Here is a 15,763-nt window from a genome sequence, read left to right on the forward strand (position 1 = left end):
TGTGTCTGATTTTGTTTTTAACGAATTTTAAAAATAATTACAAAAATCTTGTCTTTCTTTTGGTAGATTTTTCGTTTGCTTAAGGTTTTTTGAGCTTAAAAGCTCAAGTGCTTCATATTTTATCGAAAAGTTGAAAGATTGTGAAAACCGAAAGTTCAAAAAACGAAAAATTGAAAATCCAAAAAGTAAAAAGTCGAGAAATCGAAAAATCCAGAACGTGAAAAATCCAAAATACGAAATACTAAAAAATTCCAAAATTGAAAAATTGAAGAATGGAAAAACTGAGGAAACTCACAAAATTGAACGAAACATCCAAAATTGGGAAATTAAAAATTGAAAAATTGGGAAATCGAAAAGCCGAAAAATAGCAAACCTAAAGAATCGAAAAATTGAAAAATCTGGAGCCTGAAAAATCGAAAAATTGAGGAGCTGAAAAACTGAAAAATCGAAACCTTGGCAAATCAAAAAATAGATTAATTGAGAAATCGGAAAACTGAAAATTCAGATACGTCAAAACTTGAAAATTTAAAAAATAGGAAAATTGAAAAATCCAAAAATCGAAGAATTGTAGCACTGAAAATTCTAAACTGTGAATTCCAGAAACGGGAAAATAAAAAAAAATTAATTGAAAAATCGGAAAACTGAAAATTTAGCAACGTCAAAATTTGAAAAATTGGAAAATAGAAATATTGAAGAACTGGAAAATCAAAACATCTAGAAATCGAAAATCTAAAATTTAAAACACTGAACAATTGAAATATCCCAAAATCGAAAAATGGAGAAATCCAAACATCGAAGAATCAAAAAAGAAAAATGCGAAAATCTAAAACTCAAAAATCGAAAAACTGTAAAATCAACAAGTCGAAACTCCAGGGTTTAAAAAAATTGAAAAATCGGATGACTGAAAAATCGAAACATCGAAAAATTGGAAACTCGAAAAACCGAGAAATCTAAAAATGGAAACATCGAGAAATAGAAAAAAATTGAGAAATTGATAAATCGAAAAAAAAAGAAAAAATTTAAAAAGAAAAATTAAAACATCGAAAAGTTGGAAAAAAATTGAGAAATCGAAGTATAAAACTGTCGAAAATTTGAAAAATTTAAAGTTTAACGAAAAATTGTAAATCCAAAAAGTAAAAAAGGGGTGGAAACCCAAAAATTGCAAACTGAAAAATTTTAAAATTGGAAAATCGACGAATTGGAATCGATTGGCTTGAAAATTTGAAAAATTGAATAAACGAAAAATTGGAAAATCGGAAGAAAGAACAATTAAGTAAATGAAAAAACAAAAGCTTGTGATATAAAATCAAGAAAATGAAAAATAAAAAATCAGGAAAAATGAAAAATAAATGAAAAATTTAGGGGACGAATAATTGAAAAAGGGAAAAATTAAAAATCGAAAATGTGAAAAATGGAAAAATGAGAAATTGTAATATTGAAAAATTGGAAAATTTGGAAGTCGACAAACTCTAAAATTGAAAAATCAAAAATAAAAAAACGAAAAAGTGTAGGTTTAATAAAAACTTGAAACATGTAAAAAGTGAAAATCAAACTTGAAAATTTGAAGAAAAATTGAAAAAACCTGAAAATTTGAAAAATTGAATGAACGAAAAATTGTAAAATCGAAAGAAACAACAAAAAATAAAGGAAATGAAAAAACGAAAAATTGTTATATATTATCGAAAAAGTGAAAATTAAAAAATCGGGAAAATGAAAAATAAAAATCGGAAGCAAAAAATAGGATAAGGGAAAGATTAAAAAGTGAGAAACGGAAAAATCGAAAAGTGGAAAACTGTAATATTGAAAAATTGACAAATTGAAAAACTGATGCAAACCGAAAAATTGAAAGAACGATAAATTGAAAATTTTGGAAGTCGAGAAATTGTAAAATCGAAAAATTAAAAATAAAAAACGAAAAATTACAAAATGAAAACTTGAACAATCTTAAGAATCGAAAAAGTGGAAAATAAAAAAAAAATATGTATTATGAAAAAGTAATATTGAAAATTAAAGAAATTGGAAAATTTCCAAAAACTGCAAATTGAAAAATTTTAAACACTGAAAAATGGACGAACTGAAAATTCAAAACCTGAAAATTTGAAAAACTAAACAATTGAAAAATTGTAAAAAGGAAAAAAACAGAAAATAAAGGAAATGAAAAAATGAAAATTTGTGACATAAAATCGAGAAAATGAAAATTGAAAAATCGAAGTATAAAACTGTCGAAAATTTGAAAAATCTGAAGTTTAACGAAAAATTGAAAATCCAAAAAGTAAAAAAGGGGTGGAAACTCAAAAACTGCAAACTGCAAACTGCAAAATAAAAATCGGTGAGTTGAAAAATTTAGGGGACGAAAAATTGAAAAAGGGAAAAATTAAAATTCGAAAATGTGAAAAATGGAAAAATGAGAAATTGTAATATTGAAAAATTGGAAAATTTGGAAGTCGACAAACTCTAAAACTGAAAAATCAAAAATAAAAAAGCGAAAAAGTGTAAGTATAATAAAAAAATGTAAAAAGTGAAAATCAAACTTGAAAATTTGAAGTAAAATTGAAAAAAACGTGAGAATCTGAAAAATTGAATAAACGAAAAATTGTAAAATCGAAAAAAACTACAAAAAGTAAAGGAAATGAAAAACGAAAAATTGTAATATAAAATCGAAAAGGTGAAAATTAAAAAGTCGGGAAAATGAAAAATAAAAATTGGAAACAAAAAAATTGGAAAAAGGAAAAATTAAAAATTGAGAAACTGAAAAATCGAAGAAAGAAAAATTGAAATATTGAAAAATTGCCAAATTGAAAAACTAATGCAAACTGAAAAATTGAAGGAACGAAAAATTGAAAATTTTGGAAGTCGAGAAATTGTAAAATTGAAAAATTAAAAATCAAAACGAAAAATTACAAAATGAAAACTTGAAAAATCTTAAGAATCGAAAAAGTGAAAAATTAAAAAAAAAAAGAAATAGGTATTATGAAATAGAAATATTGAAAATTAAAGAAATTGGAAAATCGGCAGACTGGAAATCCAAAAACTGCAAAGTGAAAAATTTAAAAATTGAAAAATGGACGAATTGAAAATTCAAAGCCTGAAAATTTGAAAAACTGAACAAATGAAAAATTGTAAAATCGAAAAAAAACACAGAAAATAAAGAAAATGAAAAAACGGACAGTTGTGATATAAATCGAGAAAATAAAAATTAAAAATTCGCCACATTGAAAAAAAAATCGGGAACATGAAAAATTGTTGAAACGAAAAATTGAGAAACTGAAAATTCGTGAAATTGACGAAACGAAAAATTGAAAAATCGAAAGAAACAACAAGAAATAGAGGAATTGAAAAAATGAAAATTTGTGACATAAAAGCGAGAAAACGAAAATTGAAAAATCGAAGCATAAAGCTGTCGAAAATTTGAAAAATCTGAAGTTTAACGAAAAATTGAAAATCCAAAAAGTAAAAAAGGAGTGGAAACCCAAAAACTGCAAACTGAAAAATTTAAAAATTGGAAAATCGACGAATTGGAATCGATTGGCCTGAAAATTTGAAAAATTGAATAAACGAAAAATTGGAAAATCGAAAGAAACAACAAAAATGAAGAAAATGAAAAAACAAAAAATTGTGATATAAAATCAAGAAAATGAAAAATAAAATATCAGGAAAGTGCAAAATAAAAATCGGTTAGTTGAAAAATTTAGGGTACGAAAAAGGGAAAAAATAAAAATCGAAAATGTGAAAAATGGAAAAATGAGAAATTGTAATACTGAAAAATTGGAAAATTTGGAAGTTGACAAACTCTAAAATTGAAAAATCAAAAATAAAAAAACGAAAAAGTGTATAATAAAAACTTGAAAAATGTAAAAAGTGAAAATCAAACTTGAAAATTTGAAGAAAAATTGAAAAAACCTGAAAATTTGAAAAATTGAATAAACGAAAAATTGTAAAATCGAAAGAAACAACAAAAAATAAAGGAAATGAAAAAACGAAAAATTGTAATATAAAATCGAAAAAGTGAAAATTAAAAAATCGGGAAAATGAAAAATAAAAATCGGAAGCAGAAAATAGGATAAGGAAAAAATTAAAAAGTGAGAAACGGAAAAATCGAAAAGTGGAAAACTGTAATATTGAAAAATTGCCAAATTGAAAAACTGATGCAAACCGAAAAATTGAAGGAACAAAAAATTAAAAATTTTGGAAGTCGAGAATTTGTAAAATTGAAAAATCAAAAATAAAAAACGAAAAATTACAAAATGAAAACTTGCAAAAATCTTAAGAATCAAAAAGTGAAAAATAAAACAAAAGAAATATGTATTATGAATTAGAAATATTGAAAATGAAAGAAATTGGAAAGATTGGAAATCCAAAAACTGCAAAGTGAAAAATTTAAAAATTGAAAAATGGACGAATTGAAAATTCAAAGCCTGAAAATTTGAAAAATCGGATAACTGAAAAATCGAAACATCGAAAAATTGGAAAATCGAAAAACCGAGAAAATGAAAAATAAAAAAATCGGGAAAATAAAAATAAAAATCGAGAACTTGAAAAATTGAGGAAACGAAAAATTGAAAATGACAAAAATTAAAAACTGAGAATGTGAAAAATCGAAAAATGAGAAACTGTAATATCGAAAAATTGCAAAATTAAAAAATTGCAACTCGAAAAATTGAAAAATTTGGAAGTCAAGAAACTGTAAAATTGAAAAATCAAAAATAAAAAAATTAAAAAGTATATAATGAAAACTTGAAAAATGTCAAAAGTGAAAATCAAACAAGAAAATTTGAAGAAACGAAAATTTGAAAAATCGACGAGTCGAAACTCCAGAGTTTAAAAAAATTTAAAAATCGGATAACTGAAAAATCGAAACATCGAAAAATTGGAAAATCGAAAAACCGAGAAATCTAAAAATCGAAACATCTAGAAATACAAAAAAAATGAGAAATTAATAAATTGAGAAATTGAACAATCAAAACATCCAAACATCTGAATTCGATAAATCGAGAAATAAAAAAAAAGAAAAATTTTAAAAAAGAAAAATTAAAACATCGAAAAGTTGGAAAAAAATTGAGAAATCGATGTATAAAACTGTCGAAAATTTGAAAAATCTAAAGTTTAACGAAAAATTGAAAAACCAAAAAGTAAAAAAGGGGTGGAAACCCAAAAACTGCAAACTGAAAAATTTTAAAATTGGAAAATCGACGAATTGGATCGATTGGCCTGAAAATTTGAGAAATTGAATAAACGAAAAATTGGAAAATCGAAAGAAACGACAAAAATTAAGGAAATGAAAAAACAAAAAATTGTGATCTAAAATCAAGAAAATGAAAAATAAAAAATCAGGAAAATGCAAAATAAAAATCGGGGCGTTGAAAAATTTAGGGGACGAAAAAGGGAAAAATTAAAAATCGAAAATGTGAAAAATGGAAAAATGAGAAATTGTAATATTGAAAAATTGGAAAATTTGGAAGTCGACAAACTCTAAAATTGAAAAATCAAAAATAAAAAAACGAAAAAGTGTATAATAAAAACTTGAAAAATGTAAAAAGTGAAAATCAAACTTGAAAATTTGAAGAAAAATTTAAAAAACCTGAAAATTTGAAAAATTAAATAAACGACAAATTGTAAAATCGAAAGAAACTACAAAAAATAAAGGAAATGAAAAACGAAAAGTTGTGATATAAAATCCAAAAAAAGTGAAAAATAAAACAAAAGAAGTATGTATTATGAATTAGAAATATTGAAAATGAAAGAAATTGGAAAGATTGGAAATCCAAAAACTGCAAATTGAAAAATTTAAAAATTGAAAAATGGACGAATTGAAAATTCAAAGCCTGAAAATTTGAAAAATCGGATAACTGAAAAATCGAAACATCGAAAAATTGGAAAATCGAAAAACCGAGAAAATGAAAAATAAAAAAATCGGGAAAATAAAAATAAAAATCTAGAACTTGAAAAATTGAGGAAACGAAAAATTGAAAATGACAAAAATTAAAAACTACGAATGTGAAAAATCGAAAAATGAGAAACTGTAATATCGAAAAATTACAAAATTTAAAAATTGCAACTCGAAAAATTGAAAAATTTAGAAGTCAAGAAACTGTAAAATTGAAAAATCAAAAATAAAAAAAACTTGAAAAATGTCAAAAGTGAAAATCAAACATGAAAATTTGAAGAAACGAAAATTTGAAAAATCGAATGATTAAAAATTGAAAAACTTAAAATTCGAAAAAGTGAAAAATAAAAAAAAAGAAATATGTGTTGTAAAATCAAAATATTGAAAATTAAAGTAATTGAAAACTTGGAAGACTGGAAATCCAAAATCTGCAAATTGAAAAATTTTAAACGTGGAAAATCATGGAATTGAAAAATCAAAGCCTGAAAATTTGAAAAATTAAATAAATAAAAATTGTAAATCGAAAGAAACAACAAAAAAATAAAGAAAATGAAGAAACCAAAAATTCTGATATAAAATCGATTAGTATATTCGCTAGATGGATCTCTTTACTGCGTGATCAGCAAAAAAATCTCTAAATCGAATCTTACAATTATCAGACAAAACTAAATATGTTATACCGGACTTCAAGAGCTGAGAAGGAAAGCGCTGTCTAAATAACTTTACACCAATTTTCATAATTCAACAATTTACATAGAGTATCAAAAATAAAACACCGATAGCTTTCGAATAATCTTGAATGTGTTGTGCTATTTTTTTTTTAATTGCACCAATATTGTCTATTTTGACAAAATGACGAAAGAATCGAAACTTTGGAAACATTACGAGCTTACTTACATGTACAAGGCAGGAACTTTGAACATCTGATTTTGATGTTGTCGAATATCTAATCGAATTTGAAAAATAATTGCAGAAAATTTTGTCTCAAAAAATTATATAAATATAAAAAGGAGCTTGAATCTAATTACCCATTTAAGATTTTTTTGCACGTTTATATTAAATCCCGATAAGTTTATTTTTACCGAAATGACTATATTAAATTTTTGTTTTTAGTTATAGTTGGTTTATTAAAGTAAAATCCAAGAATGTACTATCTCCGCACGAATAAATTACTTAGCCCAGCTTCAGCTTCCGGCTAAATTTAGATTATGCGAACAAGCAACACAGTCGTTTATCTTGCCAAAACCGCCCGAAAATATCGCCCCCTCCCTCCATCCGAACGACAATTACCCCGGAACCCTCAGGTGGAGCACTTTTGAAGCAGACAATCGCACAAACTTGGCAAACTTTTATGAATTATGGTCGCGTAGTGGTGTCAGTTGTAAATAAATTTATATGAAGGGAAATACGAGGAAATTAACAATTTATGGCCCTATCTAGGAATCCATTTTGTGCCATCTTCCTGACTGCGCCTTTTGTAACGTGAATAATTTCTCTTGATACGGCTTTCCAACTTGCCTCTCCCGTCCTGTACGAATGGAAGGTCGTAAAGGTGGCGGCACACGAGTCTGTCTAAATAATTCATATTTCGCCAAATTTGCTATTAAATCCATTGATCGTCTTGTCGGAGTTGGAATGGCACATTAGGGAAGTTCTGTGTGCTCAAAGTCCACCATCTAGGCGACAATACAGCGCTATTGTAATCACTTCAAGAAACTTTGCTTTCCAAATTCGGAGTTGTGGAGGGGTGGTTGGATTGTGGGGGCGGAAAGATGTTTGATGCGGGGTGGAAAATTACATGCTAGAGTAGAAACGTCGGGAGAGGTTTACTCACAAAATAAAAACGACGTCAGTCTTGGTATATTTACATAAATAAATAATTTAAAACTATAAGTAAAATAAATAGTGAAGACGTGGTTCGAGTGGTACTATCACCACCTTTGGAATAATCGTCATCGTCATCACCGTCACTGTCATCATTCCCACCAGAATTATTACCATCAGTCTCGAAAATAAACGTCCTAATTTGCATGGGCTCTAAGGTCACCGTTTTAGTTACACCAACTTCTGAGTCCTCTAGAAACTCGTTAGCACCTAAAGAAGTTTCTCTAATTTTTGTAATTGAAAATAAAGTGAAAAGTTTCTAAAAAACAAAACACCTTTAGTACGGCACAATCCACAATCAAAGACTAACATTAAGATCAACCGTCACAGGTTTCGACAACTCTTCATCTTCACCCCGTTCCAAAATATGTTCAAGCCTTAGTAAATAACTGTCAATCCAAGGTTCCAAAGTCAATATATGGACATTCTGAGGCAGCGACGCCGTCAATCCTTCAAACTAACCCCCAATGTAACAAAATAATTAAAACAGTACCCCATACCATTGTTTAAGTATATTATAGTTGGACAACCTACAAATTTTACTTCACCTAAATAGTGAGCTTTAGGACAAGGAATCCAGGGGGCGTAGGACAAACTTTTCGTCAACGCGCATTTTCACTACAGTGAGCCAACGTATTAGGTTTATTTTACTCTACATCAGATGGCGCCATCAAACATTAGCAAAGGCAAACACCCTTCGCTCTGCTCTTATACGAGGAGTTATCCATAAATCCATAATTAACATTGTTCCGTAAACAGTAATGTGTATAAACATATGTGTACAAAATATGAAAATCTACTTGACATAAAAAATATGAAGCAACGCGCTGTAACGTGATACGAAAGAATTGTATTTAAATGAATTTGACGCCTATTTTTATTTGACTATATCTGAAAACTGACAGAAACTTTCCAAGGGTTTTTAAACTGATATATACTTGTCCAAAAGGTATAAGGTTATATGACCATCATAAAAGTAGTTGACCGCAAATAAATACCCCCTTTGTGTGGTTCGCACTAAGCTTACCGGTTGGCAATAAATCCTCTTCTAAACAATTCTTGCTCACATTTAACAGGGCCGGCTTTCAAAGCGAGTGGTTATTTCAGAACCCTCAGCGGCTGCAGGTAGTAAAGAAATAGTGGAGTGGTGGATTTTCATATTTAGTGAAAGCCGCTCCTGAACGAAACCACAACAGCCGGTCGAGCTGCAAAGGGCACGTTATTTACGACCCTAAAATCTTTTCTATTGTAAACAACTTAACTTCGACACAATGGGATGATTTTATGATGGCCATATAACCTTATAGCTCTTGGTCCACTATACAATAGTATATTCCCCGTTTACGGTTTATGCATCCGTGTCGAGTTTTCACCTTGGACGTCAAGATTTTTGGAAAAAAAATCAACATTTTCCAATTTATAATATTATTTAAATTTTAAAAAATAGCATAGTCCTGATCTTGTGACTTATACCTAAATACGCTATTAGGATTTTTCGGCTTGTCGATTTCTCGATTTTTCAACTTTAAATGTCTCAATTTTTCAATATTTCAATTTTGGGCTTTTTCGATTCTTCCATTCTTCGAATCTTGTATTTCACGATTTTTTTATTTTTCGATTTCTCAATCTTTCGATGTTTCAATGATACGATTTCTCAATTTTTGTCCTTTTCAATTTTATGGTTTTTAAATATTTCGATTTTTCAAATTTTCACGTTTCAAAATTTTCAGTTTGCCGATTTCTAAAGTATTTTTTTATTTGTCCATTTCTGGACTTCCTAAAGTTTCGATTTTTCACATCTTCAATTCTTCAATTTTTCGATTTTTTAAGATTACGATTTTTCGATTTTGCTTTTTTAGATTTTCGATTTCTCAATTTTCCAATTTTTTAATTTGTCAATTTTTTGAATATTTCTTTCAGTTATGAAATTTTTCAATATTTCAATTTTTCGATTTTACGATTTTTGAATTGATGGATTTATTTTGATTTCCCGATTTTTTACTTTTTAGATTTTCAATTTATTGTAAACTTTAGATTTTTCAATTCTGCGACTGTTTAATGCTTCGATTTCTCAATTTTTCAACTTTTCGATGTTTTAATATTTCATTTTTTAAAATTCTAGGTTTTTTGATATCTCGAGTTTTCAGTTCTCCTATATTTCAATTTTTCAATTTTTCGATTTTCCAGTTTGTCTTTTTTAAAATTTTTCGATTATTCATTCTTTTAATTTCTCAATTTATCGAATTCAGATGTTTTGATTTTTCAATTTCTCAATTTTTCAATTTTTAACTTTCCTTTCCGGCTTCCGACTCTTTTTTCGATTTCTCGAAGTCTCAGTTTTTGAATTTTTCGATGTTTCGATTTTTGGATTTCTCGGTTTTTCGATTTTTTTCTTTTGAGCTTTTCAATTTCTGGATTTTCCAATTTTTCAATGTCCCGATTTTTCAATTTTTCAAATTGAATTGGATTTCTCGATTTGCGATATTTTAATTGTTCAGTGTTTTAAATTTTAGTTTTTCGATTTCTCGATTTTTTGACTTTTCAGTTCTTCAGTATCTAAATTTTTCAATTTTTCAAATTTTTGCGTTAAATTTTCAGTTTTCTGATTTCTCAATTCATCTATTTTTGATTTTCTCACTTCTCAAAGTTTCGATTTTTCAGTTCTTCAATTCTTCGATTTTTGACTTCGCTTTATTGGTTTTTCGATTTCTCAATTTTTGGATATTTCTTTCAGTTATGATATTTTTCAATACTTCGATTCTTTGATTTTTCCACTTCCAGATTTTTCTAGTTTTTATTTTTGGATTTTCAGTTTTTTGTTTTCTATACTTCAGATTTTTCAATTTTTCGATTGTTTTATATTTCAATTTCTCAAATTTTCAACTTTTCCATATTTTAATTTTTAAATTTCAAGATTTTTCGGTTTCTCGAGTTTCCAGTTCTATAATTTAATTCTTCAAATTTCCGAATTTTTTAATATCTCCTCGATTTTTTTGTCTTTTGATTTTACGATTTCTCGATGTCTCAATTTTTGAATTTTACAATGTTTCGATTTTTCGTTTGTTGGTTTTTTGATTTTTTGCTTTTCGGTTTCTCAATTTTTCGATGTTTCGATTTTTGATTTATCCGATTTTTCAATTTTCTAATGTTTTAAATTCTCGTCTTCTCGATTGTTTGATTTTTCAGTGTTTCGATTTTTAAATTTTAGATTTTCGAATTTTTATTTTTTTCATTTTTTAATGTTTGGATTTCTCCATTTTTCAGTTTTAAGATATTTTAACTTTTCAGTGTTTTAAATTTTAGATTTTTCGATTTTTCAGTTCTTCAATATTTTTTAATTTTTCAAATTTTGACGTTTCTGAATTTTAGTTTTCGGATTTCTCAATTAATCAATTTTTTTAGATTCCCATTTATCCACTTCCTAAAGTTTCGATTTTTCACTTTTTCAGTTCTTCAATTTTTCGATTATTCAGGTTTTTGATTTTTCAATTTTTAGATTTTTTAAGTTTGCGATTTTTCGACTCTGCTTTTATGACTTTTCTGTTTCTCAATTTTTTAATTTCCTAATTTTTTGATATTTCGTTCAATTTTGTGATTTTTCAGTTTTTCGATTTCTTAATTTTAACTTTTCAATTTTTAAATTATTAATTTTTTTCGATTTTTTGAGTTTTCAGTTCTTCTATATTTCAATTTTTCAATTTTCAGAATTTTTAAATTTTCGGTTGTCCAATTTTTTTTAATTTTTCTATTGTTCAATTTCTCGATTTTTAAATTTTAGATTTTCCAATTTTTATTTTTTTGATTTTTTTAAGTTTCGATTTCTCGATTTTGCACTACATATACATATATTACATATATGTAAAGTCTTCAACACGTACGTTTGCTTATTTTGTGACTGCTCCCCGTACAACGTACTGATTAATACGTCCGTTTACTACCTTATCGACATCACGTGCTTACAGACTATTTTTACCCCCTTTCGTAAGGTACCGCCACTTCATAGTGAAGCGAGTGAGATGTAAAATATATATTCATTCTTTTCTACATGGGAAAGTGATTGTCCGTATAGGTTGCCCAACTATAATATACTTAAACAATGCCCATACCTTGAACTCCAGCAACCCCTGAATTTTTTCCAAAGTCAGTCCCTCGGTACTAACATCAGCGAGTAGCACCAAAGGCGACAAAAGTACCTCTTCTGCTAAATTTCTTTCAAAAGCGGCTGTACCATTTGCTTCGGTACTACCAAACGTCAGAAAATGTCTCCCTCGTGCGTACAACCCTTGCCCGTACTGTTTTTCATTTAACGTTTCACCCACACCCAAACCATCATCTTGTGTCAACCTCCGGTGAAGCATCAATTCTATGCTCCCTTCTGTCAAACTGGTACCACCCTGGGCACGATCATTCAAAACCGCCATTTGGAACTTGTTCGTTTCGTCCTTAATCCCGATTTTTGACGTCACAGGGTAGTAATTACCGGTGACAGGGGAACTCGAGGGGTCGTACGAGTAATCGTTTCGGTGGTTCAACTGACGTTTTATCATTTCTCGACCGTTTGAATCAGTGTAAAAGGTTTCATTGTTGTTGAAATCTTGAATGGTGTACCTTGTGACTAGTTCTTTCCCGTAGGAATCAATGCTACGACAATATTGTCAAACAATGACGATTAGAGATAGTACTTACTATTGTAAGTTTCCGACTAGCCAGTCAAATTCGATGTAGGCGTCATTTTCGCCCTTATAGACTCTTGTAATTTGGGTAACTTCTGTATTAATGACTTGGTGGTACTCGTCGACGAAACTTCCTAAAGCGTAAGTACCTACCTTACTAGCAATCGGTGCAGCTGCTTTGTCATACGGTCTGAACAAATAAGCGCCTGAAGATGTCGTACGATAGGTGAGAAACTCTTGATTGACTTGACGTGTGATTCCTTTAATAGTCACCGACTTGACTTTACCACTCGCGTAGTCAACGATGAAACCATTGCTCTGAAAAATGTAACCAATTTTTGAAATTCTTCCAAATGGTACTAACCTTGGTCCCGAAATACAAATCCTCTGTCAATTTTTTAAAAGGCTTAAACCGTTTAGACAAAGACGTTTTTTCAACGTAGTAAAGTTTCACACCAAGTGGTGGCAAATTTCTAGCCGCAAAAACCAGTTCTTTGGACGCAATTTTTGCCCTGACATAGTCAAACTTGTGGATGCTTTCAAAAACGTCGAAACTTTCTTCACCGTCAGGTCCTGTTATTTTAAAACCGTCACTATTGACAGGAAGACGAACGTAATGAGTCACACTTCTGGACAGAGGGTTTTGGACAACAACCACAAAGCGTTCTTTTTGGGAATTGTCACACACGGTGATGTTGGTCAATAAGCACGAAGAAAAATTTAGGTTCAGGTTTGGTGAACCGTTTTTCCCTAAAAGAGTTCTACAATTCGTCGTTAGTAGTACCACTACTAGAAAAAGTACTTACGTTATTATTTCACTAAGTGGTTCTTCGGCTTTTTTGATCGCGCTGTCAAGCAGTTTGGCATAGTCATTGGCAACGAATTGTTTTTCGGTACCAGTGATGGCGTCGTGGTGTTGCAGCACACCCATAGCTTGTCTCAAGTCTAGAGTGTAGATATCATGGTCTTGGTCCTTGATTCGTGAAAAAGTGGCCAATTGTTTGACGCTTTGGAGTACCTTGTTGCCTATTCTTTCAAACCGTTTTAGTGTGGGTCTGGAGGTAAAATAGCCCGTCCAGTACGAATTAGAGTTAGATGCGTACGGAAAAAAGTCGTCGGTTTTTTCCTCTAGAACTATAGATTTTTGACGAACTTCGTCCTGGACGGCTTTGATGTAGCAAGAAGGGGTTGAGTAGAACACGTTGTAAGTTTGGTGGTTTTGGAAACCCCTGAAAGACAATAGTAGCTACTTGGTGTATATATATATATAATATTGAAAGTACTACTTTATGAGTTTGTCCATATTTTTGAAGTTCCTTTCGGCCACTTGATACGTGAAGTCGTTGCCCATGGGCATCATGATATTAGAAGTTTGGTAATATTTTCTATACGTGTCTAAAATTTTGGCAAAGCCGTTAACCTTGTCGTTTAAGTTCGAGTCTTCTATGGTATTCCCATGCAAGACGTCGAACCTATATCCAGGCTCGTCTACGTAAAAATCGGGAAACATGGTGGTGAAAAGCTCCGAGTTGTCTAAATTTATCAAACTTAAATTATTTGGTACTGAACAAATTTTCAAAATCTACTTAAATTGTTGCTGGTTTTCCAAATGAAGTCCAAACTTTGGTTGCTTTTTCGTCGAGCCTTATCCCTATAGTCGATTCTCCCTACCACTAAACCCTCAAACCCGAACTGTTTGCAAATCGACCCATGTTCCCTGCTGTGACCAAACGGGTCTATTTGCCAACCTATTTTCGGACGGGCGCACTCTCCCACAGTTTTTGCCAAAATTCTATTAATAACGATTTTCAAAATTTGATAGTAGTGAAAATTTGATAACTAATACCTAAAACCCCAAGTGAACTGGTCGATGATGGATTGATAATGGGCTGCCGCTTCGTCGTTCATGGACCAGGCTCCATTTATCATTTCGAGTTGCCCATTGTTGACCAAATCTATGGTGTCTTGTTTGGTCGCTTCGTCTTGGTGCAGCCACCATTTCCAGAAGAAGGCGGTTTCGACTTGGATGAACCTAGACGGGTTTATCAGGTTGTGGATATCGTGTTTGGTAGGTTTACCTTCTGTCGGGCTTTGCTTTGAGGGCTTTAATCGTGGAATTTAGGATGTATTGGACACCTGCGTTCTCATATGTTGTGAAATCTGACGATAAAAAAGTATTAGTAGGTGGATTATCTATCTGATTTTTAGGAATTATAGTGTGTTCACACGTGGGAGATAAAATTGATAATGATAAGGTTTTCTCGTTTATTTCGAATTATAATAGTACTTACCTCCAGTCCCATAGTAGTATTGGCTAAATGTTTTCAACCAGCCTACGTCATCGTGAGAATGTGGCACAAGATGGACGTTAATTTTTCCGTCAACTAGAGGATGGCATGACTGAAAAAGGCACGTTTTTTGGTTATTAGATACTAGTTTGAAGTCTCACCTGGCATGTTTCAAGATTCTTAGGTTTAACAGGACTAGATTTAACACTAAACGAATTTAAAACTAGAATAAGTACCGTTGGTACTATGTAATTTCGCATTGTTATATCATCACAGAAAATACAAAAAAGGGTTTACACGTTATCAAAGATTATGGTAACAAATGCGGTTAAATACTAAACTACTGTTACAATTTTAGACTTTTAATAGACTCCGAGACTGTGTAATAGATATCAAGATGAGACGTGATTAAAATCTGCCGACGGAAGTGGGAATTATGACGAAATCTGTCATCGTTTCGGTATGTGACTGAATTGTCAATTTTTTAAATAATTGTCATTTTTGATTATTTTTTACTAGTAGTACTTGTTTTCGTTTGGACTAAATTATTTTCTGATAATTTCAGGCAGAATATTTTTACTATCGCATAAAACCGACCCTGAAGTTTTAGAATTTATCTGTGTTTATACGTTAAGGAGACAAGAGAAAATAAAATCCTTTCATTAAGTTCTAAAAACCCCATGAGTTTATGTTGGATAAGACACTGCAAATTAGTTATATGTTGAAAATGGGCTGTTACGGTCAGAAACACACATTAAATTTTTTTATATCTCAAAATATTTTTAAAATGTGTTTTGATTCCATTTAGACAGAAAACTCGTGGCAAGTATTGGATGGTTATTTTTAAACGCTTTTAAAACGGTTGAAAATCGTTGGTAATTAATCAGTGACTATTAATATTACACCTACACCTACCTATCTTGCGTCGGCTACGACAATTTTGAATTTTGAATTTCATTTATAATAATAATTTTAGCACTAATAATTGTATCACAAAAAGTGGATAATCTACAGGTAGCCTCAATTTTTGTGAA

At 29.9% G+C, this 15,763-nt stretch overlaps 1 protein-coding gene across 2 annotated transcripts; it reads right to left on the reverse strand.

Moving 5' to 3' along the window:
* Positions 1-7,722: 7,722 nt before the first annotated feature.
* On the reverse strand, positions 7,723-15,114 carry LOC135139413 (lysosomal alpha-mannosidase-like). 2 transcript variants are annotated; one of them, XM_064069630.1, is made up of 12 exons: positions 14,891-15,114; positions 14,733-14,841; positions 14,520-14,601; positions 14,288-14,473; positions 14,028-14,233; positions 13,728-13,974; positions 13,248-13,670; positions 12,806-13,202; positions 12,455-12,759; positions 11,875-12,409; positions 8,079-8,225; positions 7,723-8,027 (listed from the first exon to the last, which is right to left on the reverse strand). In XM_064069630.1, exons 1-12 carry the CDS (start codon positions 14,987-14,989, stop codon positions 7,749-7,751), a joined length of 3,015 nt encoding a protein of 1,004 aa, XP_063925700.1. In that variant the 5' UTR covers positions 14,990-15,114; the 3' UTR covers positions 7,723-7,748. The 2 variants fall into 2 exon arrangements, with proteins under 2 accessions (XP_063925700.1, XP_063925701.1); XM_064069631.1 differs by lacking the exons at positions 13,728-13,974; positions 14,028-14,233 and having other exon boundaries at positions 14,891-15,112.
* Positions 15,115-15,763: the final 649 nt, after the last annotated feature.

The sequence above is a fragment of the Zophobas morio genome, unplaced genomic scaffold (assembly GCF_036711695.1).
Source record: "Zophobas morio isolate AGI-343-1 ecotype UQ-CSIRO unplaced genomic scaffold, CSIRO_AGI_Zmor_V1 ptg000031l, whole genome shotgun sequence".
NCBI lineage: Eukaryota > Metazoa > Arthropoda > Insecta > Coleoptera > Tenebrionidae > Zophobas > Zophobas morio.